The sequence below is a fragment of the Staurois parvus genome, unplaced genomic scaffold (assembly GCF_062004578.1).
Source record: "Staurois parvus isolate SC_StPar_1 unplaced genomic scaffold, SC_StPar_1.0 ptg000361l, whole genome shotgun sequence".
Taxonomy (NCBI): Eukaryota; Metazoa; Chordata; class Amphibia; order Anura; family Ranidae; genus Staurois; species Staurois parvus.
In genome coordinates, this window is record NW_028318157.1 from 1308524 (window position 1) to 1335486 (window position 26963).

Here is a 26963-nt window from a genome sequence, read left to right on the forward strand (position 1 = left end):
AACCTGTAAAAAGTTTTAAAGCATCGCCTATGGAGATTTTGCAGGCATCGTAGTTTGTTTCCATTTCACAAGCGATCACAAATTTTGAAGTGTGACATGTTAGGTGTCTATTTATTTGGCTTAACATCATCTTTTATATCCTTTCAAAATATTGGGTTATATATTGTGTTTTTTTGCATTAAAATTCATTAAAGTGTATTAAAAAAAATTAGTTTGAAAAACTGCTGCGCAAAGAGTGTGGCATAAAAAAAAATTAAAAATTGCAACAACCACCATTTTATTCTCTAGGACCTCTGCTAAATATATAAGGTTCTAAGTACATTTTCTAACAAAAAAAATACTGATTTTTTTACACATAAAAGAGAAGTGTCAGAATAGGCCTGGTCTTCAATTGCTTAATGTGTATGTGCAGCCAAAACATTTTTTTGTTCGTTTTGGACAGAGAAGGGAAGGGTTAACACCGCTGCAAGTTTCCCCCCCCCAATGTTTGTCTCCCATTGTGGATATTATCCTACACTTCTGTCCTACAGATGCAACAGGAATTGAAAGGAAATCTTTAAAAAGTTAAGGGAATTCCCCTCTTGGACATTTGTCACTGGAAGAGGTGACTGGATAGGATTTAATGTCACTCCTTGTTCTGGTGACAAGTGTAAATTTTTGAATTCACCAAAAAACTGTTTTGGTTATATTGGTCATTATGAAAAAAAAGAGTGAATCTACCTTCTTGCTAAAACAAAAACACTCACATGACACGGTTCTAATCCTTGCTTACTCTATCCACAACAACAAAGAAATTGTTTTGGCTATACATTTGCTTTATGCAATCACAAGTACAACATGGGTGTGACTATAAAAAAAAAAAAATGAACTAATTTTTTAGACTGTTTTAAATCTTTGCCTACTCTATCCAAAACATAAAGATATATTTTGGCTATACAGTCCCTTTATGCAATCACATGTATGTAAACACATTGAGATAGCTATTTCCACATTTTTCTGTGTTATGCCATTTTTTGTTATAAATTAAAAAAAAAATATATATATATAAAAAAAAGACCAAACAACATTTTTTTTTCTTTGCTTTCTTTTTTTTAAACAATGAATCAAGCACAAAAAGCAGAGGAAATGGTCATGAAAAATAAATTATGCATTACGGATGATCACAAATCTGTACAGCTCTGTAAAAACGCAGATCTTTTTGTATAACAAAACTTTATCAAAATGGAAAGCTCCAACGAAAATATGTGTATACTACATTTCATATAAAAGGCATCCAGGATTTTTTGTCATTCAGTAGTTGAAAAAAAAAAAAAAAAAATGTAAAGAAAAATAAACCATTAACAATAAATTAATTTGCAAGGCTGAAAACCTTGCGATGTGACATACATTTCTGGTATGTGCACTGTGTATTTGTCAGATGGAATGCAATGCGTACAATGTCATTATCGTGGTCGTGTACGACACATAAACAGGAGGACACGCCGAATGCTAGTTAAGCGATCTTTAAGTGATGTCATTGCGAGAAAAGGGAGCTGTGCCCTGCTCTCAAGAGGAAGAACAGCGAGAATCCACCAGCACCATGCAGGGCCATTGGGGTTTACCTAGAAAAAAAAAAAATAGGAGTTCATAAAAATCTACATAAAAATTATTTAACACTAACAATTTAGGCTTTGCACTGGATTTTGGACAATATGGTCCCATGTTTATCAGCTCCTAGTCTGGACTGTCTGGCTCCTGAACTCTGTATTAGGTTGTCTCATCTGTGGTCAAAGTAATACTGGGTTATTTTATTTTACACCAGGTCCAGCAACACTGGAGGAACAGTACAAAAGCTTGGATGATGACATTAAGTTATTTCATTTTCTCATTTCATTGAAAAGCACACAATTCCCTTTATGTTTACAACAACACATGGTTCTTCTACATGTTCCTAGTCAATGCTTTGTCCTAAATCATTTAGTGCCATTTAAAGCAGTGTTACACCTTCAACAAAAATACAATAGGGTTGATTTACTAACACTGGAGAGTGCAAATTCTTGTGCAGCTGTGCATGGTAGCCAATCAGCTTGTTCAATTGGGTTTGACAATAAAACCTGGAAGCTGATTGGCTTCTATGCAGAGCTGCACCAGATTTGCACTCTCCAGTTTTAGTAAATCAATCCCAATACCTTGCAACTAAGAATTTGTTTGAAATATAAAATAATGATTATGTTTTACGATGTTGGTGGTCCATGTAATAACCCTGACCTTGGACCCATGTATGCGCAAAAATTTTCCAGTAGGTATAGGATCAACATCTGTTTTGCCGCAGTGTTATTTTTATCCTTTTTTACATATCTTGTATTTATGGAGGGTTTTCTCCTTTTTAAACCAATTACATGCATGTGAGGGAAGATCATCTCAAGCGGCTGTACTGCTTTATAACAACCAACTGGATAAAAACTTTTAAAGGAAAAATGACAGCTGGAGAATGCAAGGAGAAGTATTTTTGGCTGCAGAGGGTAAAACAGACTGCTTGACACAGTTCTTTAGAAAACAGTTACATCAAATAAATACATGAAGTCTAGGTTCACACCTAAGCGTTTGCAGGAACGCACTACAGTCCATTTAACGTGATTTCCTATGGGACACGTTCACATCTCCACGTTTTCACCCAGTGCGTTTTTTGGAAAGGGTCAGGGACTTTGTTTTTTTTTTTTTTTGTAACACAAAAAGTTGTGCTTTTGGTTCTATAGACTTCAATGGAGACGTTGCAGAAAAGCATGTAGTGCAATTGATTGCGTTTTTGATGCGTTTTAATCTGCGTAGTAACAAGAAAAGGAAAAAAACAAAACAAAAAAAAAAAAAAGCAAAATTGCACCGCAGAAACGGATCAAATGCAAACTGCATAGGTTTTGAACCTAGCATTACACATATGCAAGAATATATACTTTAGAAAAGATATATTAGGTTTGGGGGATTTTATATAGCTGCTTTTAAAATCGCAATATGCAGGTCAACATATCAAAACTGCAGTAATGCAGGACTCTTTCCCATCAAACTGCAAACCATTAACCTCCCTAGCGGTCTGATTATGTCCATATTTCTGTGCTCAAAGCGGTACATTTTTTGCATGGAAATATGTATTTTTTTATTGTAGGCCTGTAATTTTTAGGAATAACTCACTGAAATCTGTCCAAACAAGAGTCTAGTAAACATCCCGGGTATGTTAAAATTTGAACCACGAAATCATAAATTATAATTTAATCATAAAAAATATAATAACACATTTAATTCAATAATATAATCAAACCAAAAAGACTGAAATTTGAAATATAGCGCCAAGTTCACACATCACTGAGCAAAGTCACAAAATTATTTTCAGTGTCTGATGACGAATTTCCCCACAAATCATTATCACTCAATTCTGCAAGTGGTTCTAATTTACTATCGCTGTTCTCTAGCCGGTCTAAAACCAATTTTGACCTAAAAGGGACACTTTTTGGACACCATGGACATTTCTCAGTTTCCATGCAGAAAGAACAGCAAAAATGTAGGCAGGGCACAGGACAAAGCACTAGGGACAAAATGTATGTGAAATTGTTTGATACAGTAATGTTATATTATGTGAATTTAGTGAATGTCACTTTTTGTCATTTTCAAATTTCCCGCCGATCCATCCCCCGTACGTCCTGACGTCGCAGGGGACGGAACCCAGAAGACAGATGCCGGCATTCGCCGGAGGACATTACAGGGGACACTGCAGGAGGGACATCGCAGGAGCGCAGGACAAGGTTAGAGAACAGATCCCGGAGCAACGCTGCATGGTAAGCCCGAGTGTAGCTCGGGGTTACCGCTTGTGGTACTGAAACTTTAACCTGAGCTACACTCGGGAATACCTCCAGGGAGGTTAAGGACTATGATACACTATATTGCCATAAGTATTTGGAACACCTGAATCCAATGATTTGGAGGGGTGTCCCATCACCTCCATGGCCACAGGTGTATAAAATCAAGCACCTAAGCATGCAGACTGCTTCTACAAACATTTGTGAAAGAATGGGTCACTCTCAGGAGCTCAGTGAATTCAAGCGTGGTACCGTGATAGATTGTCACCTGTGCAATAAGTCCATCCATTTTCCTTGCTACTAAATATTCCACACTCAACTTATAGTGGTATTATAACAAAGTGAAAGCAACTGGGAATAACAGCAACTCAGCCAAGAAAAATAACAGAGCGGAGTCAGCACATGCTGAAGTGCACAGTGTGCAGAAGTCGCCAACTGTTTGCAGAGTCAACAGCTAAATACCTCCAAATTTCGTGTGTCCTTCAGATTAGCACAACACGAGTGCATAGAGAGCTTCATGGAATGGGTTTCCATGGCCGAGCAGCTGCATCCAAGCCTTACATCACCAAGTGCAATGCAAAGTGTCGGGTGCAGTGGTGTAAAGTACGCAGCCACTGGACTCTAGAGCGGTGGAGACGTGTTCTCTGGAGTGACGAATGACACTTCTCTGCCTGGCAATCCGATGGACGTGTCCAGGAGAATGGTACTTGCCTGACTGCACTGTGCCAAGTCAGTAATGTTTGGTGGAGGGGGGATTATGGTGTGGGGTTGTTTTTCAGGGGTTAGGCTTGGCCCCTTAGTTCCAGTGAAGGGAACTCTTAAGGTGTCAGCATACCAAGACATGCTCCCAACTTTGTGGGAACAGTTTGGGGATGGCCCCTTCCTGTTCCAACATGACGGTGCACAAAGCAAGGTCCATAATGACATGGATGAGAGAGTTTGGGGTGGAGGAACTTAACTGACCTGCACAGAATTCTGATCTAAACCCAATAGAACACCTTTTGGATGAATTAGAGCGGAGACTGCGAGCCGGGCTTTATCTTCCGACATCAGTCCCTGACCTCAGAAATGCTCTTCTGGAAGAATGGTCAAACATTCCCATAGACACACTCCTAAACCTTGTGGACAGCCTTCCCAGAAGAGTTGAAGCTGTTATAGCTGCAAAGGGCGGGGCCAACTCAATATTGAACCCTACGGACTAAGACTGAGATGCCAATAAAGTTCATGTGTGTGTAAAGGCAGGCGTCCCAATACTTTTCACAATATAGTGTGTATATAAGGCCTTAGGTTAGTCTCAGTTTGACAGTAACATCAGTTTGACAGTAACATGACTCAGTTTGTTCTCAGCCCCTCTTCACACTACAACCCCCATTTATAGCACAATCCCCCTTTATATCAGTGTCCACTGCCCCATTTACATCACAGTTCCCCCTTTAAAGCCGTCCCACAGTGTCCTCAGTTCTCCTTCACATCACCCCCCCCCTTTACATTACTATGCAGTCCCCTTTACACCACAGTGCCCTTTTATAATAATGTATCAGGGACTGCACTTTAAAGGGGGCACTGTTATGTAAAGGGGACTGCACAGTAATGATTACAGTACCCCATTACAGTGCAGTCCCTTTTATATTACAGTGCCCCTGGTAATCACATCCCTCCTCCCATTACTGTGCCCCTTTCAGTCATCCCCTCCCCCCCATTTCCTCCCTAAGGCTTGGTTCACACCTATGCAGGTAGCTGCCAGTATTGCAGCGATTCCTGCACCCACTATTACCCGCAGTGAAACCACACTGCTGTGAGGAAACGTGTGGGGCTGTCATTCAAGTGCAAAGGGTTTTGGGTGGGAAGAACCTCCAAACTCTGACTACTAGGACTCTGGTCCCGAAGGGGTTAAGCCCCAGGCAAGGGAGACTTGGAAGGCAGCAGAGGGAAATCATCCCCTCTGTGAATTAGGTAGAGGGGAGAGAGAGGCTCCCATGCTGCAAGTAGCTCTCTGGCAAACAGAGGCTGGTTTCTGAACCCCTGTGGCCTGTCCGGCACCCTTAACAAAAAGGAACCCTAATCTTGGTGTGGGATCAAGAGGTTGGCGGGGAGCCTGCTATGTAATTCTGTTGTGCAAGAAATGTGGACCGTTTACTTGTTTTGCTGAAGAAAGCCATTTTGTGTGTTTTTCAAAATAAAAAGACTCATTACTTTTACCAATTTGGCTAGCTGATGTTCCCAACCTCATATCACAATACTTTACGTTCCAGGGCTGTCAATGTAGTGAAACACATTGTATCATGGTATCATTCTTATCTTTTAGTAAGTACAGATGAAGAAAAGATTGAAATAGGATTGAAGAGAGAATAGAATGCATACATAGATTATTTCACCTAATTGCAGTAATTAGTTTCCTGTACTTGCAGCTATTAGGCAACTGCAAACATCGATGAAATGGTGAATCAAAAGTAGGCCATGCCTAATCTCTAACCCCCCTCCCCACGCAAATACATCTGTAATTGGCAGTCATTGAGTCAATCAGTTCAAGTATACAAGGCTAAGCGCATATGCCATTTATTTAATCTTTGCTTGGAAATGATGCAGTGAAGAGCATCAGGTTCAGAAAAGCACAAATTAAGCTAAATTAACTCCATTGAGCAGCTTTTTGGAGGCCCTGTAAGCACCCTCCAGTTCAACTTAAAGGTTGTGTAATAACAGTTCATAAAGGAAGCCTATACTAAATGATGTAAAGAAGCTGCCACTGCTGACCCCACTTCTGGAAATACTAGTTTCCGTGCTGTCATTCTGGTCATATGGAGCTTGGATTTCGCTCAGACATTTCTTATCTTCATGCTTGTTCCAGGTCAATATCTCAACCAAAGTACTGATGTCTGATAGCTACAGCCAGCTGAGCATGATGCCCTTCAAATTAACATTCCAAAAAAAAAAAAAAAAAAAAGAGAAGGTGTACTTATTTTTTTTTTCATAACAACCGTCAAAACCGTTATTTAAAAATGTACCTGTAAATCAGCATCCTTAGCTGGCATAGGACCAAAATGACTCAAGATTCGAGTTTTCAATGCTAGTTTCAGAGTACTGAACCAGTTGTATGCCTGATCATACACAGCATTGTGCAGTACACGAAGTTCTGCATAAACTTCTTCTGTAACCTAGAAAACAAATGTTTTTTATTGCTCAAAATCACATTCTGAATACTCTGTATATTAAAATTGAGCTTAGTCACAAACTTTTACCCATACAAAATATCTTTTCATTGGTTGTTTGTATGTGTATACATTATAAGAGTCTGATTGCAAACACATCCATTGCTTTGGGTATCACATTGTAGCATCCCTCAAAACAGTACCAGGATATCTTGCTTATTTTCCAGAACAGCGTCTTCAAACTGTGGCCATTTCCTTTGTTTTATCCGGCCCTTGGCACTATTCCCCCCACTGTCTGCACAATAGGGCACTATTCCTCTCACTGACACCAACGCTGGGGCACTATTCTTCTCACTGGCCCCAACGATGGGGCATTATTCCTCTCACTGGCACCAACGATGGGGCACTATTCCTCTCACTGACACCAACGCTGGGGCACTATTCCTCTCACTGGCACCAACGATGGGGCATTATTCCTCTCACTGGCACCAACGATGGGGCACTATTCCTCTCACTGACACCAACGCTGGGGCACTATTCCTCTCACTGGCACCAACGATGGGGCATTATTCCTCTCACTGGCACCAACGATGGGGCACTATTCTTCTCACTGGCACCAACGATGAGGCACTATGCCTCCCACTGGCACCAACGATGAGGCACTATGCCTCCCACTGGCACCAACGATGAGGCACTATGCCTCCCACTGGCACCAACGATGAGGCACTATGCCTCCCACTGGCACCAACGATGAGGCACTATGCCTCCCACTGGCACCAACGATGAGGCACTATGCCTCCCACTGGCACCAACGATGAGGCACTATGCCTCCCACTGGCACCAACGATGAGGCACTATGCCTCCCACTGACACCAACGATGAGGCACTATGCCTCCCACTGACACCAACGATGAGGCACTATGCCTCCCACTGACACCAACGATGAGGCACTATGCCTCCCACTGACACCAACGATGAGGCACTATGCCTCCCACTGATACCAATGATGGGGCAATATTCCTCCCTTTGATTCCAATGATAGAACACTATTCCTCCCACTGACACCAACAATGCTGTGCTATTCCTCCCACTGACAACAACGATGCCGCGAGATTCCTCCCAATGACACCAACGCTGCTGCACTATTCTTCCCACTGACAACAACAATACTGCACTATTCCTCCCACTGATACCAAATGATGGGACACCATTTCTTCCATTGATGGAAATGAAGGGTGTTACTCCCCCTTATGACAATTATGGGGCACTATTCCTCCTATTGACATTGATGAAGGAGCACTATTACTACCCCTAATACCAATGATGGGGCATTGTTTACTCCCACTGATACCAGAACACTTTATTCTCTCACTGACCACAGTCTATCCCCTAAAACTTAAAGGGCTGTAATCTCTAGAAAGCCCTTTAGAAAGTTTGGAGACCTGTTCTAGAACAAAAGGGGATTTGGCTGATTATTAGAACCTATCTTGGAGTCATGTGTACTCAATGGCACCCATTAATAAAGCAGTATAAAAAGCCTACTGTGGCCAAAAAAAAAAATAATAATAATGGGCTCATTTATACAACACCGGTCACATGCCTGACGAAGGGGGTCCTGTGTGGCCTCAAATTTAGACTTTATAATAAAGATTCATGGTGTGCTGGCAATATATATCCTCCATGATTTAGAAGCAGTCAGCCCTTGCTACAGTATCCTTTAATGTCAGCCCCTTTTTCTTATAAATTGTAATGGGAATACAAGAAATGTTGTAATTGTGCCATGTGTATCGCTTAGGGACTCTGGTTATACAAAAAGAAGTACTGACGGGTGAAAAGCCTGGTCAAATGATGTCAGATTTTCCCTCACTTCTCGTTCTCAAGTCATGCCGCTGGCACAATGAGAATATTTTCAGTGCAACTTTGGGACAGTCATGCCATGTATATAAAATTTGAAAACTGTAGAGGTGTAACATTGGAGACCTTTGTTGCTGTGGAGAGGAAGCCTGGGAACTTGGAAGTCACATCAAATATTTTACAGATAGCAGCTGAAGCAGAAATAAAAGAAATACAGTATAACCTACTGCTTCATTGCTCCCATTCTGGCCTTATGGAATATCTTCTAACATTTAAAAACTGCATGACTAATAAAAGAGGATCATCCACAGACCTGACTGTTTATGTTATAATTAGAGATGAGAGAATCGAACATGGCGAAGTGGAATTCGTTTCGAAGATCAGGAAAAATCCGAATCCGAAAATTAGCAAACTTCGGATGCGCGAATTGAATTTTCCCAAAAATGGCGGCGACATGTGTGGCGACGGAGCGGGGATCTCTGGGAAGGCGCGCTGACCCATAATGCATTCATTCATGACATGTGATCGCATTAGCCAATCAGCAGCCAGCCAGCCAGCACTGTGTAATGGTGGAGCTATAAATCGCGGCCATCTTAGAATTCTCCATTAGCCTCCGGTCATTCAAGAGAGACAGACCTCTGTGTATTAGGGACAGAGTTAGGGCCACAGAGACTTTAGGGACACAGAATCGTTACTCAGGGACACAGAATCGTTACTCAGGGACAGACACAGAATCGTTACTCAGGGACAGACACAGAATCGTTACTCAGGGACAGACACAGAATCGTTACTCAGGGACAGACACAGAATCGTTACTCAGGGACACAGAATCGTTGAATTAAAGAGTATGTCAGACAACACGCAGAGGAGTGGCAGAGGAGGCAATGTTTCAGGAGCGAGCAGACGTGGCAGCAGAGGAAGGGGTCGAGGCAGCACTAGTCACAGCCAGAGGCCAGTGCTCCCGGTGTCATCCAGCGGTCGTGTCTCCACCGACAACCCTGCCGTCATCGATTGGTTGGCTCGGTCATCTTCCTCTTCCTAGGTCACCTCTGACACCTACAGCCAACGGTCGGTGGGTACGTCAGACACAACCGTTAGTTGGCATGGCCCGGGAGCAAGCCCACTGAAATCACGTGTCCTCTACCTGCCCCTGTCCTTTGGTGTTCCCTCACCAAGCGAAGTATCGCATGCTGTGGGCTCAGCCCCACTGTACAGTGAGGAAGAGCTAACAGAGGGCGGTCAGGAACGGGGGGAGACATCCGCCTCTTCAGCAGCCAGGCGAAGAAGTACTGGCGAGGAGAGTGGCTCGGTAGCCGGTCTAGAGACAGGTCTGTCTCCTGACCCACACACAGCCGAGGGGGCTAGTAGTGACGCGGAGACCCTAATTGATGATGATGAGGCTGATCGCACTTGGCAGCCTCGTCGTCATCAGGCTATTGCTTCCGCATCATCAGGAGAAGAGGGTGCCAGCTTGGCAGCGAGCAAAACAGTCGGTGGGTTGCCCAGGAGGCAGCAGGGTCGCAGCAGTGTCAGTGGAGGCAAACGGCCACGGAGTAGAGCACCAGCTCCACTGCAGCCTACCACCACGGCCAGTAGTGGTGCCGGTGTGCACGGAGGAAGTAGCAGTCAGCCAGTGAGGAGTAGCGGGGGCAAAGTTTCCTACTCGGCGGTGTGGCAATTTTTCGTCAAGCCGCCCGAGGAAGTAAACGTAGCCGTATGTGGACTATGTGGCCAGAAAGTCAAGCGTGGCCAGGGGGCCCATGTTGGGACTACAGCGTTGTGTCAGCATATGCAGTGTCGCCATTCGGTGGCCTGGGAAAACCGTGATAAAGATACGGCGGTTCTGCCTGCCCCAGCCCCATCACCCGCTCCGTTACTTGCTCCGTCACCCGACGTCAATCGCCCTCTATCAGCCAGTCAAGGCTCCAACACCTCTGCTGAGGGGAGTTGTCGCTCGTTGGCATCTTCCGCTCGTTCAGATGCTCCTTCTCCTGCTACTCCTCTTCACGGATTCCGTCAGCAGTCTTTCTTGGAATCCGTTTCCAAGAGACAACAGTTTGCGAGCACGCACCAGATGGTGCAGAAGCTGAACGTCCTCCTGTCCAAGTTGCTGGTGCTGCAGTCCCTCCCTTTCCAAGTGGTGGACTCAGCACCTTTCCGAGAAATGATGGCTTGTGCCGAGCCGCGGTGGAGAGTGCCAAGCTGGCATTTCTTCGCCAAAAAGGCAGTGCCAGCCCTGCATTCACATGTAGAAGAGATGGTGGGCCAGTCTTTGAGCATGTCGGTCTCTGCCAAAGTGCACGGCAGCGCCGACGTGTGGAGCTGTAACTACGGTCAGGGACAGTACATGTCATTTACGGCCCACTGGGTGAACGTGGTGCCGGCACAGCCGCACCAGCAACTTGGACAGGTCACGCCGCTTTTGCCTCCACGTTTGCACGTCCTTGGTCCAGCAAAGATGTCCGCCTCTACCACCTCTTCTTCCGCCGTGTCCTCAGCCGCCACCCCCGTGCCAAGTCCCATTACCCGACCGGCATATCACATGTGCAGGGCGCAACGGTGTCACGCTGTGCTGCACCTGGTATGCCTTGGCGAACGTAGTCACACAGGGGAGGAACTTCTGAGTGTAATGAACAGAGAAATCGACAGATGGCTGTCTCCGCGCAAACTGAAAATCGGAACCATGTTGACCGACAACGGAAAGAACATGGTGTGTGCTCTGCGTCAAGGAAGGTTGTGCCATGCGCCATGCATGGCTCACGTGTTCAATCTGGTTGTCAAGCGGTTCCTAAAATCCACCATCCCACTGCAAGACATCCTTAAAATGTCACGTAAACTTTGCATGCATTTCAGCCATTCCTACACCGCAAAGCACACCCTCCTTGAGCTGCAGCGGCAGAACGGAATTCCACAGCATCGCCTGATCTGCGACGTTGCAACAAGGTGGAATTCAACCCTACACATGTTAGACCGCCTTTACGAACAGCGAAAGGCCATCACCGATTTCCTGATGTTACAAGCGGATAAAGGTACTCCCCTGTGTAACTTAGCTGTCAGCCATTGGCAGCTCATGCGTGACACCTGCCGCTTGCTCAGGCCCTTTGAGGAGGCCACGCTATTCGTGAGTCGGCAGGACTATGGGATGAACGACGTCATTCCTGGAACAAATGCTGTTAACAATGGCTGGTCAGGGTGCGGTAGACGTGGCGCACAGATCTCAACGCCACATGACCCCTGTGGGGGCAGGACAGGAAGAAGAGGAGGAGGTAGAGGAGGACATTGGTGCTCAGGAATTATTGAGTGAAATGGGTGGTTTTTCTACTCAGCGGACAGGAGTGGAGGAGCAGGAGCATCTGGTAGAGGAGGAGGAGGAGACAGAGGACCCAGACGCACCGTGGCAGTATGCTGTGGAGATGGAGGCAGGGAGTCCCTCGCATTCCTTGGCACAAATGGCCCATAGCATGCTCGGTTGCTTGCGTAGCGACAGCCGAATAATAACCATCAGACAGAGGGATGACTTTTGGCTGTCCACCTTGTTGGACCCTCGCTACCGTTCAAAAATGGTGGCCTTTTTCACACCTGCTGAGAGGGAGGCCAAAATAACGTACTATAAAAACCACCTATGTAGTCAGTTGGTCTCTGCCTTTCTGCGCCAACGTCCATCCTCAGACACTGTGGGCCCTGTGCGCTCGCGTTCCACTGCCATGGCAGCAGGGGAGGGGTGGGGTGGTAGGAGCAGTGGCAGCTCCACCAGCAGCGGCTGCCTCAGTCTGCAGTCGATGATGAGTAGCTTTCTTCACCAGCGCAGTGAGGAAACTACTAACCAGCCGCAGCAGCAGCAGCATCAGGTGGACCTGGAGCAGGACCTCAAACAACAGGCTTGGGCCTACTTGGACAGCACCCTGCCAACCGAGGTAGACAATCCCCTTGACTACTGGGCAACGAAACTTGACCTTTGGTCCAAACTAGCTGAATTTGCCCTTGAAAGGCTGTCTTGCCCGGCCAGTAGCGTGGCATCAGAGCGCGTGTTTAGTGCGGCAGGAGGTATTGTAACTCCGCGGAGGACACGACTGTCCACCCAAAGTGTGGAGAGACTCACGTTTGTGAAAATGAATCAGGCGTGGATTAGTCTGGATTTCAAACCACCAGTTCCTGACACAACTGACTAAATCCGCCATGAATCATGCCCCAAACATGTTATTATTTTTAACATAGGCCTCTGTATGGCCTTCAATTTAAGCTGCTTACGCTTCGCCACTCTGCCATGGGCCCCTGTACCGCCTCCTCTTGCTGCTGCCAGGTCCAGAGTGTGTCATGGGTCCCTGTACGGCCTCCCATTGCTGCTGTCTCCATCGCCACACTCTGCCATGTGCCACTTTCAGGTCTCCTCACACTGCTGGTGGGTTCCATTTTGTCATAGGGTGCTGGCAGATTATGGGCCTCCCATTGCTACTGCCAGGCCCGTAATCTGCCATGGGCCCCCGTACCGACTCCTCATGCTGCTGCCAGGCCCGTAATCTGTCATGGGCCCCTGTACCGCCTCCTCATGCTGCTGCCAGGTCCAGAGTGTGTCATGGGTCCCTGTACGGCCTCCCATTGCTGCTGCCAGGCCCGTAATCTGCCATGGGCCCCCGTACCGACTCCTCATGCTGCTGCCAGGCCCGTAATCTGTCATGGGCCCCTGTACCGCCTCCTCATGCTGCTGCCAGGTCCAGAGTGTGTCATGGGTCCCTGTACGGCCTCCCATTGCTGCTGTCTCCATCGCCACACTCTGCCATGTGCCACTTTCAGGTCTCCTCACACTGCTGGTGGGTTCCATTTTGTCATAGGGTGCTGGCAGATTACGGGCCTCCCATTGCTGCTGCCAGGCCCGTAATCTGCCATGGGCCCCCGTACCGACTCCTCATGCTGCTGCCAGGCCTGTAATCTGTCATGGGCCCCTGTACCGCCTCCTCATGCTGCTGCCAGGTCCAGAGTGTGTCATGGGTCCCTGTACGGCCTCCCATTGCTGCTGCCAGGCCCGTAATCTGCCATGGGCCCCCGTACCGACTCCTCATGCTGCTGCCAGGCCCGTAATCTGTCATGGGCCCCTGTACCGCCTCCTCATGCTGCTGCCAGGTCCAGAGTGTGTCATGGGTCCCTGTACGGCCTCCCATTGCTGCTGTCTCCATCGCCACACTCTGCCATGTGCCACTTTCAGGTCTCCTCACACTGCTGGTGGGTTCCATTTTGTCATAGGGTGCTGTATGGCCTCCCATTGCTGCTGCCAGGCCCGTAATCTGCCATGGGCCCCCGTACCGACTCCTCATGCTGCTGCCAGGCCCGTAATCTGTCATGGGCCCCTGTACCGCCTCCTCATGCTGCTGCCAGGTCCAGAGTGTGTCATGGGTCCCTGTACGGCCTCCCATTGCTGCTGTCTCCATCGCCACACTCTGCCATGTGCCACTTTCAGGTCTCCTCACACTGCTGGTGGGTTCCATTTTGTCATAGGGTGCTGTATGGCCTCCCATTGCTGCTGCCAGGCCCGTAATCTGCCATGGGCCCCCGTACCGACTCCTCATGCTGCTGCCAGGCCCGTAATCTGTCATGGGCCCCTGTACCGCCTCCTCATGCTGCTGCCAGGTCCAGAGTGTGTCATGGGTCCCTGTACGGCCTCCCATTGCTGCTGTCTCCATCGCCACACTCTGCCATGTGCCACTTTCAGGTCTCCTCACACTGCTGGTGGGTTCCATTTTGTCATAGGGTGCTGTATGGCCTCCAATTGCTGCTGCCTCCACCGCCACACTGTGGCTCCACACTCTGGTTTTGGCCCCGTGACTGCCCAAATGAGTGAAGTGTGCGGTGATTCTAAGATCGAAGGCACTCATCTGCATGTCATACTGACTGACAGTATTATTTCTCTTCCCCAGCAGACTCCAAGGGCATTTAAATTAAAGGTACAGTGTTCTGCACTAATATAAAGGCTCTCTGAAGCCTAGAAACACCCTTTTTACACGTTAAATTCGCAGCGAATATATTCGCCTCGAATCGAATTTATTCCGCGAATTCGGCGAATCAGCCGAATCGAATTTTTGAATAATTCGCTCATCTCTAGTTATAATGATTAGATTTCTTCATATACAGCCAGCGAACCCAGTCATAGATAACTTTTTCGTAAATACTAACCTTTTCATCCTCTATGTACTCAATATCAGCGGTGTTATAACCATCTCTTTGACTGTGCTGCATAACTTTAAACCTTCTTTTTCCAATACTATCCACAACTGAACGGCCATCTGAAAAGAACTCTACATTACGGATCTCCAATATGCACCCGTAATCTGCAAATCTAGAAGAGGGAATAAATCAAATGGTCAGTTCAAGTGATTCTTTACACCCTAGACAAATAATCCTCAAGATGTGTTTCATGTCATTTAGAAAGAGGAATCATAACTTCTGATTGGAAATGTATTGAAGCTAGCAATCAATTAATTTGAAAATATCCCAATATCTCCAACGACCTTCTAACCGCCAAAGCTAATGGCCACTATTCAGTGCTCCTACTCCTTGACCTCTCCACGGCCTTCGACACAGTCAACCACCCCCTCCTCCTCAAAAAACTACACTCCCTCGGCCCCAGAGATTCCGCTCTCTCCTGGCTCTCCTCCTATCACAACGCTCTTTCAGCGTAACCTATAACGCTACCACCTCCCCCTCTCCGCTGGGGTCCCTCAAGGCTCCGTCCTCGGGCCCCTTCTCTTCTCCATCTACACCTCCTCCCTTGGCCAACTCATACACTCTCTCAGCTTCAACTACCACCTCTATGCCGACGACACACAAATCTATCTCTCAACCCCCCACCTCACCCCCTCAGTCTCCGCCCGAATCACACACCTACTGAGCGACATATCAGACTGGATGTCGCTCCACTTCCTTAAACTGAACCTCTCCAAAACCGAGCTCCTAGTCTTCCCCACAGCCTGCACACCACCCATTGACTTCATCACGTCCAACAATGACACTATCATGCCCGCCCTGCAGGCCAGAGTACTTGGTGTCATTCTGGACTCCAACCTATCCTTCCAGCCCCGAGTCCAATCACTAACAAACTCGTGCAGACTCACCTCCGCGACATCGTCAAAATCCGCACGTCCCTAACTCCAGAAACCACTAAACAGCTCATCCACTCCCTCATCATATCACGACTCGATTACTGCAACTCCCTCCTCACTGGCCTGCCTTGTCACAGGCTATCCCCTCTTCAGTCGATCCTGAATACGGCAGCCAGACTCATTCACCTTACCAACCGTTCCACCCCCCTCTGCCAATCCCTCCACTGGCTTCCGATTGCACAACGGATCAGATTCAAAATCCTAACACTGACGTACAAAGCTGTCCACCATACTGCCCCAAATTACATCACCGACCTAATATCCAAGGACCACCCAACACGCACAGTCCGCTCATCACAAGACCTCCTTCTCTCTAGTTCCCTGGTCTCCTCCTCCCATGCCTGTCTCCAGGATTTCTCCAGGGTGTCACCCATCCTCTGGAACTCCCTACCCCAACCCATCAGACTATCACCTACTCTCCTCTCCTTTAGGCGCACCCTGAAAACCCACCTCTTCAGGGAAGCCTACCCCACCCCCTGCTAATTGCCGACCTGCTCCACTCTTCCTACCACTCCATCCCCCACAGCTATCTCCTCCTGTACCACTATCCCCTCCCTCCTAGATTGTAAGCTCGAAGGAGCAGGGCCCTCGAAACTCTCGAGTATCACATTGTATTGTTATTGTACTGTCGCATATTCCGTCTCCCTTTGTAATGTACAGCACTGAGCGAACTGTTGGCGCTTTATAAATACTGAATATTAATAATAATAATAATTTGTATTATAATTAAAAGAATGTAACAAAACAGAACAAATATAATACAGAGACAATTATATAAACCTTTTCAGTGTCCGTAAAAATATACAAAAAAAACTTAAAAACCCTAAATAAAGTCCAAAGAATTTTTCTCCAATTTCTGATTTAAATTCACCGTGCAATTCCAATAATTGTTGTGTACCTCAAAACAAATAAAACTCAGTCGTGTATTATCCCCAATAAATAAATTAAAAATTTTTTTTTTTTATAAAATTCAGGAATAATATTATAAAGTCAATCCAGAGAATTTCGAAAATCCCGCTATGAGGAAGTCAAGAAAGTGACGAAACGCGTCAAGGGACGGAAGACCGGAAGTGGCGTTGAGGCCATCTTAAGTGTGGTTTATCACATTCTAGCGTTCCAGGAAGCTGCTTGAGGTAGCGTTATGGGAATAATATGCGTTTTTAAGGGTTTTTTTTATATGTAAGCACAATCATTAAAGCTTGGATCTTTATATTATTGGAACATACTGCACTATTTGGTTATTTTTTCTTTCTATGAGTAACATGGAGAATAAGAAGGCAAGAGTATTGGAGTGAACATTTTGGGATCAGAAGGTATCCCTGTGGTCCCAGTGGATCACTATTCCTTTCTGGATTCATTTAAGGCTGGTTTATTATTTTATTAGGGTAAGGGTATATGATTCCGCCACTTAGATGTGTACACAGAGTATTTCACTATCACAAGTGTTCTCATGTTTTTGTGGGTTTTATTTTGCACAGAAATAATTAGAAATTCTCTGGATTGACTTTATATTATTCATGAATTTATACATTTTTTTTATTTATTTAGGATAATACACTATTGAGTTTTCTTTGTTTTGAGGTACACGGCAATTATTGGAATCACACGGTGAATTTAAATCAAAAAGACTGGAGAAAAATTCTTTGGACTTTATTTAGGGTTTTTATGTTGTGTATATTTTTACGGACACTGAAAAGGTTTATATAATTGTTTTGGACTTTCAAGGGTGAAAGTGGGACTTTTTAGTGTTATTTTCACAGGGAATATTTAGAGTGTATAATTATAAGATACCGATTTATATTTCACAGATAATACAGAGACAGACAGCCTTTAGTAACACAAAACAATCAGATGGAAGTCTGTTTCTATTAGTAGAGAACTGTGGGGTAAATAAACTGACAATATGATTTCTGGTTTGCTGTGACTTGCTGTTTACCACTGCGATCTGCAATAAATGCCAATGCATAATGGTTTGTGAAATTATTACCTGGTCCTGGCCAGTTAATAAAAAAAGCCATGCACTTAGAGAATAGTTATCATCCTGTGGAAACTATACTAAACAGAGGAGCCCACAAACAAACCCTAGATTCCTTTACAGAAAATAAATAAAAATGACCTGATCCATAGTCGGCACAACATAGCTGACCACTCCAAGTGCCTGCCTATTATCAATTTTCCTCTGCATTTGCCAGCACATCCTGCATTCTAGGCTGCTCTGGTACAAAACAATTGACCCCGGATCCTGGCTTGAGAGCCTAAGTCCACTCTTTCTGCTTTGTAAAGCTCACTATTGGTGTATTACTGTGATAAGTAGCCTTTTTGACCAATAGTGTCAATTTAGTTCTCATTTAGCATTTTCTACATGTTCTCACCTTATTTCTACATACCTGAACATAATGATCTACCTGGTCCCTTTTTATTCTCCATTTATTGCACCTGACTGTCCCTCCACATAAATATTCATAATTGTAGATATTACCTTCTTAATGTCCTTAAATCTTAGCCAGGGAAAATATAGTGCAGGGCAGTGTGTTCAGTGGTTCCAGCAAATTTCTTTCTCCCATGGCAGCCTTGCGCAAATAGTGGCGCAACAGAAGAAAATTGCTAAGCTCATGATCATGTAACTAAGGGATTGTTTACATGTGCTTCAAACAAGCTTTTTTTTTTTTTTTTTTTTTTTTAAGTGCTCTGAATGCCAATCAATGCGCCTGTCACTAAATAAAATGGTTATACCCAGTGTTGCTTAAATGGTGCTTCAAAGCATTTCTGAAGCCTCCATAGAAGACTATGACAAAGCTCGCTTGCAGCACCTGCAGCTTTTGAGAGACTTTTAACTCAGCTTCACTTTGTTTTTGGAGGAATTGCAGGCATGAGATATCCCATAATGGGAAACCAAAAAGCAAACATTTCCATCCAGATTTAAAGCGAGTAGAGCCACTTTGGACTTTTAATTTTCAAAATCTGTGTACTACTGAGGAAAATAGATTGCAAATAAATGCAATACTGATATAGATGATAGAAAAGGCTATTCTGTCTGTATAATCTGTCTCCCTCATCACTGGATAACAGGTTATGCTTTTAGAAGTAACATAACATATATTTCTAACTCATACACTATACAGTTAAAGTGTTACTAAACCCAGGACCCTGCATTCAATATATCTGGTCTCCCACAGTACACAGAACATGGAAATGCAATGATTTTAGTAAATATAAACTGCTAAATACCTTTTCTCATCAGCAGCTAGAACAGTCTTGTGACTTCAGCAGAGCACTGGTTAAAGCTTGTAGGAGGGGTTTTCTTTCTGCTCTAGGAGGATGCAGAACCCCTGACCTCTGTCTGGACAGTGCTGATTGGCCCTGTGCTGATCGGCCCTGTGCTGATCACATGCACCCTCCCAAGAAAAAAAAACAACCTCTCTAGCAACATACACCAAACTGAGCATGTGCATGTGACTATGGATTCGGTCTGTATCAGGTGGACATTTCAACAGGAGTAGAGAAGAAAGGATCAAACAGCCTTTTTCACAATGCAGAGGATTAACCCCCTTAGGTTCCACAGTGAGTATAACAAGCGTGCTTTACTGCATACAGGTCGATTTTACTGTTGTGGGTTTAGTAACTCTTTAAAGGTTTGTGGACACTTGACCATAATACCTAGATGAGCTTCTAGACATCCCATTCCAAATCATAGGCATCTTGCCACTAAGCCCTCTCTTCCCCCCCACTTTGTGGCTATAACAGCCTCCATTCTTCTAGGAAGGCTTTCCATGAAATTTTGTAAGGTGTGCAACATGGGAACACTATAGCAGAAGGTGAGCGGGGACTGGAGAGAGAGGACTTAATCGGCAAACTGGGGGACTGGTGCAGGAGAAACTAGTAATGTCACACATGCTGCGCAGCGTGGGAGCAATATAGCGGGATGTGAGCGGGGACAAGAGAGGTGATACAGCAAACCAGAAAAGCAGCAGAGCTGGGGGTTTCCACTGCGTGGGGCATCAACAGAGCTGGGGGGTTACTACTGAGTGGGCATCAGCAGAGTGTACTACTGAGCAGATGATCTGCTGAGCAAGGGTACTACTGAGCGGAGGATCTGCTGAATAGGGATGCTACTGAGCGGAGGATCTGCTGAATAGGGATGCTACTGAGCGGAGGATCTGCTGAATAGGGATGCTACTGAGCTGAGGATCTGCTGAATAGGGATGCTACTGAGCTGAGGATCTGCTGAATAGGGATGCTACTGAGCTGAGGATCTGCTGAATAGGGATGCTACTGAGCTGAGGATCTGCTGAATAGGGATGCTACTGAGCTGAGGATCTGCTGAATAGGGATGCTACTGAGCTGAGGATCTGCTGAATAGGGATGCTACGGAGCTGAGGATCTGCTGAATAGGGATGCTACGGAGCTGAGGATCTGCTGAATAGGAATGCTACGGAGCTGAGGATCTGCCGACTGGGGGTACTGCTGAGCTGGGGTTCTACTGGGCCCCTTTAAATCGAATGGAAAAATCAGCACACACACACACACACACACACACACACACAATTTGCCAAGCTTCATTAAAGCTTCAAAAAAGCATCACGGAAGCATGTTGAAGCAGTAGGTGGAAGTTAAAGCAAGTGTAAATGAGCCCTTAGAGACAGAGAGAAGGATAGAGAGACAGACATATGATAGATAGAGCTGAGTTTGCTCACCCTTTCACAGAGTCACCAATGCACATGCCAAATTGCTTTGTTCCAGTTTCCATACATCTCCGAATCATCAAACGATAGCAAGGTTCAAATATGTGCAGAGGGCATGGGACTGTGGGGTAAGCCATGGTACACACAAATATAGGAACATTTTTGTTCAAGCTTGTAAAAGAGAATAAACACAAATGATTGAGGTTAGTCTTAATGTTAAGACCTGCTGATAACATTTCTACGACTGGTTCTCTAACAAAATAACCATTAAAAAATGTTACATGCCACAACTGTAAAATAAATTCATTGTGAGAAATGTGTTAAAATGTACAGAGGAAAGCTTAGATTCATATTTCAGCCTTTCAAAAGCAAGGTCTGTAAAAATTGCTTTTAGTATCAGCCAAAAAATCTCACTAGTTAGGGTTTGTTGTTCACAATCTCTATTCTTACATATCTATTCTTACATGTCCGCATTGATCCACTTCAGGCTTCACATAAACTAGGAGGGTCAAAGCTGCAAATCTCTGGCCCTAAGACTTACACCCAAACATGCAACATTACATAAAACTGGGTTCAAGCACTGACTTCTGTCTTCACACATTTTATTTGAACTATTTTGCAATCAAACCACTTTGTATTTTTATTGATGCTTGTAGTTTGCACGGTTCTACAATGGTTGGATAAGTGTATGAAATGATTCCAATGGACATCATAACGTTACAGTATGTTCAATACTGCTGTTGGCTAATACAGCACACAAACTTAAGGGGGAGTTTGCACAGTGGAGGAGATTTATGAAAAAAAAAAATGGAGCAAACGTTATATTCTATATATAATTAACATACAAACTGGAGTTTGGAAAAGTAAAGCAAATGTGGAGCTAAAGAAGGCTATCAGATTTTTTTCCTTTATCTTCATAGAATAAAGCTGAACTCCAGGTAGATACTACCATTTAAAGCAGCCATGTTTTCCTTTACAAAAATTAAATGTAGTTTTATATGTAGCTACCATAAGCACCTGACTCTTGGTATCATCCCCCTCTTCCATTCCCTGTATACCATCACTCAGGCAGAGAGGGGCAACAGTGGAAGCCAATCAGATCCTGCAGCATGCACATGTGCTGACAGGAGGAGAGATCAGAATGAACTTGGCTTCAAGCGTTTTGGTGTTCCTTCAATGTTCAATCAACAGGCTGGGGACAGGGAAGAGGCAGAGTAACCTTCCTGTACATACCGGTCAGGTGTATGAATCACAAAAAGTGACCAAACAGAATGACATCCTTTAGTAGATAGCACAATTCATGCATGTGTTTTGACATGTAATTAGCGGTTTGTTAAAGTGGTGGGAAAGCTTTAAAAAATAAATAAAAGGTCTGTTCCTGCAACATAATATTATAAAGTGCTAGTATGCATCACAGCCATCTGACTGGCCAAGCCGCGAAGACATCACTCCTGTGCATGTGCGCGGAAGCCCCGGGCACGGCACAGAACTCTGAAGGAATGGCACGGGTATTCATTTTACCCACAGGTAACCTTTATTATAAGCTTACCTATAGGTAAAAATAAACATAGGGAGTTTACTACCACTCTAACAATTCAGCGTTAACTCTTTTGCTGCCCGAGCAAATTGCCAATTTATCATTTTTTACTTCAACATGTTAAGATGTCCATATTTGCTTGAAAATTACCAAACCCCCTTCCTAAACAAGCGCCATGTTTTTGTAGATAAAAAAAAAAAAAAGGACACTGTTGAGTAAACAATTTGGTAAATATGTGAATTTTCAAAATGGTGGGTGCTCCTGAAACAGCATAAAACTACTACATCCAAAATTGTACATAAGTGACACTTTGAAAACCTCTACAGCCTAACAATTTAGAGTTAACCATAAATGATGGTTCTAGATTGTAAGCTCGAAAGAGCAGGGCCCTCAAACCCCTCGTGTATTGTATTGTTACTGTATTGTCTCATGTTCTGTCCCCCTGGCTATTGTACAGCGCTGAGCAAATCCTTTGGCGCTATATAAATACTGTATAATAATAATAATAATAATAATAATAATAGAATGATTTCTCTGACTCATGTGTGTGCAGGTATATTGTGTGTGGTACAAAGGGCTGTGCACATGCTTCATAGATGTACGTACTTTCAGGTATGTGCACTCATGGGGGAGTGGGCTCACATTTTCTGTTTTATTATATTTTAAACACTTGAACAAATTTTTTTTTACTTAACTTTATTGCTATCACATGAGGGCTTAGAAGGACCAGATAGCATTGTGTAGTGACAGCTTCTGTTTATATAAACATCAGAGGTCAGTGGGACCCTGTTGCATCCCCTGCACTGTGCACGAGCGGCTCCTCTTTCACAGCCAGGATCTGATTAGTGATAAGAGATTGGAGAACAGATGTTCCTCGATCCCCCCCCCCCCTTGCAACTGTGAACCCTTGTTTTGGACTCCTTCTGCTTTTTGGTTAGGGGACTACTGGTCATCATCATTGTGCAGTCGCCTGAAGGGACCCCACTGCTGTACAGCCAAAAGGAAGTGTCCATGTTATCCAGGAATGACATCTGACGAAGGACCCTCCTCCTGTGCAATGAAGACTTGGGATCTGACAGAACACATGACCATGGATTTAAATAAGAAAAAGGGGCTTTTTTTATCTTGGCATTAGAGAAGAAAAATATATTTTAATACAGTATTTTTTTTTTTTTTTAGGGGGGAGTAATTCTTAGAGTTCAAAAAAATTAGATCTTGCTGGTTTGTATGGAAGCAGCTCCATTTTTTTTTTGTTTCTTAGAAGTCAAATCAGTAATTACAAGCTGTTGAACAAGTTTGAACACTGAGTGAAAAAAAAGACCCCATCTGAGACTTCAACTGTGATAGAGACAATTATGTGCTCCTTGTAGACATTACATTTTGTTAACATCAAAATGTTTTTAGAATGCCATGTCTGTGTTCCTTGTGCGACTTACTTTGAAAGCTCTGCGATCTCCTCCTCATAGATTGTTTTCCTTTCTTTAAGTTCCTCAGGGAAATACTTAGCTATTAGATCTTCCATCAGCTCTGTTTTACAAAACTTCCTCACCGCCAGATACTGAAAGAAACATAAAACAGAATGGAAACCACTTTGGAACTCGTCAGTCAGCAGACAGTGTGTGGTTCCTGCTTTTCACCCCACAACATAAAAAACACGGACCTTTTACAGTCATTATAGATATACACTTCATTTAACAGACATGTAGCATTTTCATTATTCTTACAGCTCTGTATATACAATTTTCTCTGGTTTTGGCTTTATAAAGTAAAACCTAAAATAAGAAAAAAAGTCTTCCAACGACCCTGCAAACAATGCTTCTCTAGGAAGAAGGGTCAGCCGCACACTGGAGGATAGATGAATATAGTATGTACCTATTTATTCATAGGACACACAAAACACCAGGACATGAATACAGGACCTGTTAACGCGTTTCACACAAGCTCGTGCTTAATCATAACCATTATGTTTAAGCACGAGATCGTGTGAAACGCGTTAACAAGTCCTGCATTCATGTCCTGGTGTTTTGCGTGTCCTGTGGATCAATAAATACACACTATATTCATCTATCCTCCGGTGTGCGGCTGACCCTTCTTCCTATTGCATCATGTGTGGTGGCGAGCCAGAGCCTGCATCTGTCGGGGATTGATCTGGATTGTTTGCCTGAGCGGTATACCTTTGTTCTTTGGAAACTGCGCTTCTCTGCCAAGGTTGCTTTGGCTGCACTGTGCATGACTGTTACAAGCAGGTTTCGGCACTCATGTTCTATGCACATAGGGGAACATGGGTATGCAGTATATCATTTGTGACAATCAGTGGAGGTGAAACCATGAGAGGGGCCAAACCAGTCACACACAAAGTGAGGACACAACACCTGCCTGCACCATTTCTATCTGAACATGTTCAGAAGGCTAGCATTAAAATTATATTAAACTCTCAGTTTTTACGCACTTTCAGCAGCTAATTTAAAGTCAAACTTTAGCCATAATAGACTGGTAACAAATAAATAATGTTCTTTTACAAAAGAACATACATTAATAATTATTCTGCCAAAATTAGTGTGTGCTGCAAATTGCCTGCAGCATTGCTCCGGTTTCTTCTTGCTGGTGGCAGCCATTTTGTTGAAACCCAGAGCAGTCATTTCCTTATTGGAAACTCTCCCCCTCTCCTTAGTTTCAAAAACTATGTCACTTTCACCAATTAAAATACACTATTGCCAAAAGTATTGGCACACCCTTCCAAATCATTGGATTCAGGTGTTCCAATCCCTTCTACGGCCACAGGTGTATAAAATCAAACAGCTAGGCATGCAGACTGCTTCTACAAACATTTGTGAAAGAATGGGTCGCCCTCAGGAGCTCAGGGAATTCAAGCGAGATTCTGTGATAGGTTCCCACCTGCGCAATAAGTCCATCCATGAAAATTTCCTTGCTGCTAAATATACCACGATCAACTGTTAGTGGTATTATGACAAAGTGGAAGCAACTGGAAACAACAACAACTCAGCCACAAACTGACAGAGCAGAGTCAGCACATGCTGAAGCGCACAGTGCGCAGAAGTCGCCAACTGTCTGCAGAGTCAACAGCTAAAGACCTCCAAAATTCGTGTGGCCTTCAGATTAGCACAACCGTGAGTAGAGTAACTGCATATTCTGGGGAACAAATTGTAAAATAGTTTACTGGGGAATGTTCATTTTATTGTGCACAATGTGTCAAGCTAAACAAATGCCAGGAATTGAATATTACTTTAAGTGTCACAGGGAAAGTGCAGAATCTACTGAAGATGTCAGCAACCAGCTGGAGGGAGTGCATTACATGTTACTGGGCTCCTTGAGTTACAAATCAACCATACACACAAAGGAAAGTTTTACTATTCAACTTTTGTATATTAAACCAAGTCAAATATTGATAGAACAATATACACTACAGCCCCAAGTATAAGCACGGCTGTTAGTACACAACCTTACTGCGGATGTCAGCTATATATTCATACTTGCATTTTATGTGTTTTTTATGCACATATTGAATCAAAATTGTTCAAATGCGCCATCTACATACTATACACAGTCCTGATTTCTAATTCTAAATAGGTCAAAGCCATAAAAGGTGAAGTATTGCCAAAGCTTATTTGGCTGTACTTCTATAGATTGCAGGAGTGCAGTCGGTTCTGTACCCGTGACCAAATTTCAGCCAATAGTGGGCTAAAGCCCACTGTCGACTGATGTCACATATGGACAGGATCCACCCAGATGCTTGGACTGGCAGCTGGCTCAGCCTCTCAGCAAGCCGCTAAGAGCCTGAGCCAGGTGCTCTGGCCCCCTCCACAGTCCAGTGCTCTAGTGAGAGCTGGAGGGGCAGAGCAAAGCGCTGAAGATACAGTCCCTCGCTTTCTGCTCACTGATGGCTGAGAACTGAGTGATCAGCTATTTTTGATTGCTCAGTTCTAAGCGTTAGAAGTGTCGGAGAACAGATGCATCATCGGACTAATGCTGCATCCACCTAGGTGAATACATTTTTTGTTCCCTGAAGCACATATATCGAAGATATCTGATAATTCATGACACTTACCAAGGACTATGAAGCACAGGACTACAACTATATCTTTAAGCACACAATGAGTATTAAATAACAGTAGAGATTGTATAAAAGAAAAATATTTTTCATGAGCTTATGCTGTTGCTTTTCTATCACTTCCTTTCAATCTTCCTGTCAACTGTAGCCGCCCTCTGCAGTTCAGTGGTTTGTTTGTTTTTTTGTATATATAATCCCTACCACACAAAACATGTTCTATGACAGCATGGCACAGGACCACAAAGTATTCATTTCTCTCTCCTATGAATCTACTGAAGCTGTAACCATACACTGGTAGGTATTGCCACACAATATGGCTAACATTGCAGCACTCACCCTATATAATGAGGGTTAATTACTAAAACTGCATGGTGCAAAATCTGGTGCTCTTCATAGAAACCAATCAGCTTCCAGGTTTTATTGTCAAATCCTAACTGAACAAGCTGAATTTAGAAACTGAATGGCTAACATGCACAGCTGCACCAGATTCTGAGTGCACCAGTTCTAGTAAATCTTAAACTAGAGTAATGGCAGCTTATTGTGTTGAAACATCTGATAATGCAGAGATGAACAGAGAAAAACTTTCATCTGTAACTACCTCACATGCAGCAATGGGTAGATTGCTCCATTTAAAGGGTCAGTCTACCCAAATGTGACAGCCTAGTCATTGGTAAGGCCGGGTGTCAAACAGAAAGCC

General features: G+C 44.2%; 1 protein-coding gene across 2 annotated transcripts in view; it reads right to left on the bottom strand.

The window, feature by feature from the left end:
• Window positions 1-260: 260 nt before the first annotated feature.
• The window catches only part of LONRF3 (LON peptidase N-terminal domain and ring finger 3), a 55074-nt gene continuing 28371 nt past the window's right edge, over window positions 261-26963 (bottom strand). For both annotated transcript variants that reach the window (XM_089684920.1, XM_089684921.1), the window contains 5 exons: window positions 23634-23755; window positions 20673-20831; window positions 14993-15155; window positions 6830-6979; window positions 261-1601 (listed from right to left, as the gene is read on the bottom strand). In XM_089684920.1, coding sequence (XP_089541046.1) covers window positions 1443-1601; window positions 6830-6979; window positions 14993-15155; window positions 20673-20831; window positions 23634-23755 — 753 coding nt within the window. In that variant the 3' untranslated portion in view covers window positions 261-1442. The remainder of the gene's footprint in view (window positions 1602-6829; window positions 6980-14992; window positions 15156-20672; window positions 20832-23633; window positions 23756-26963) is intronic.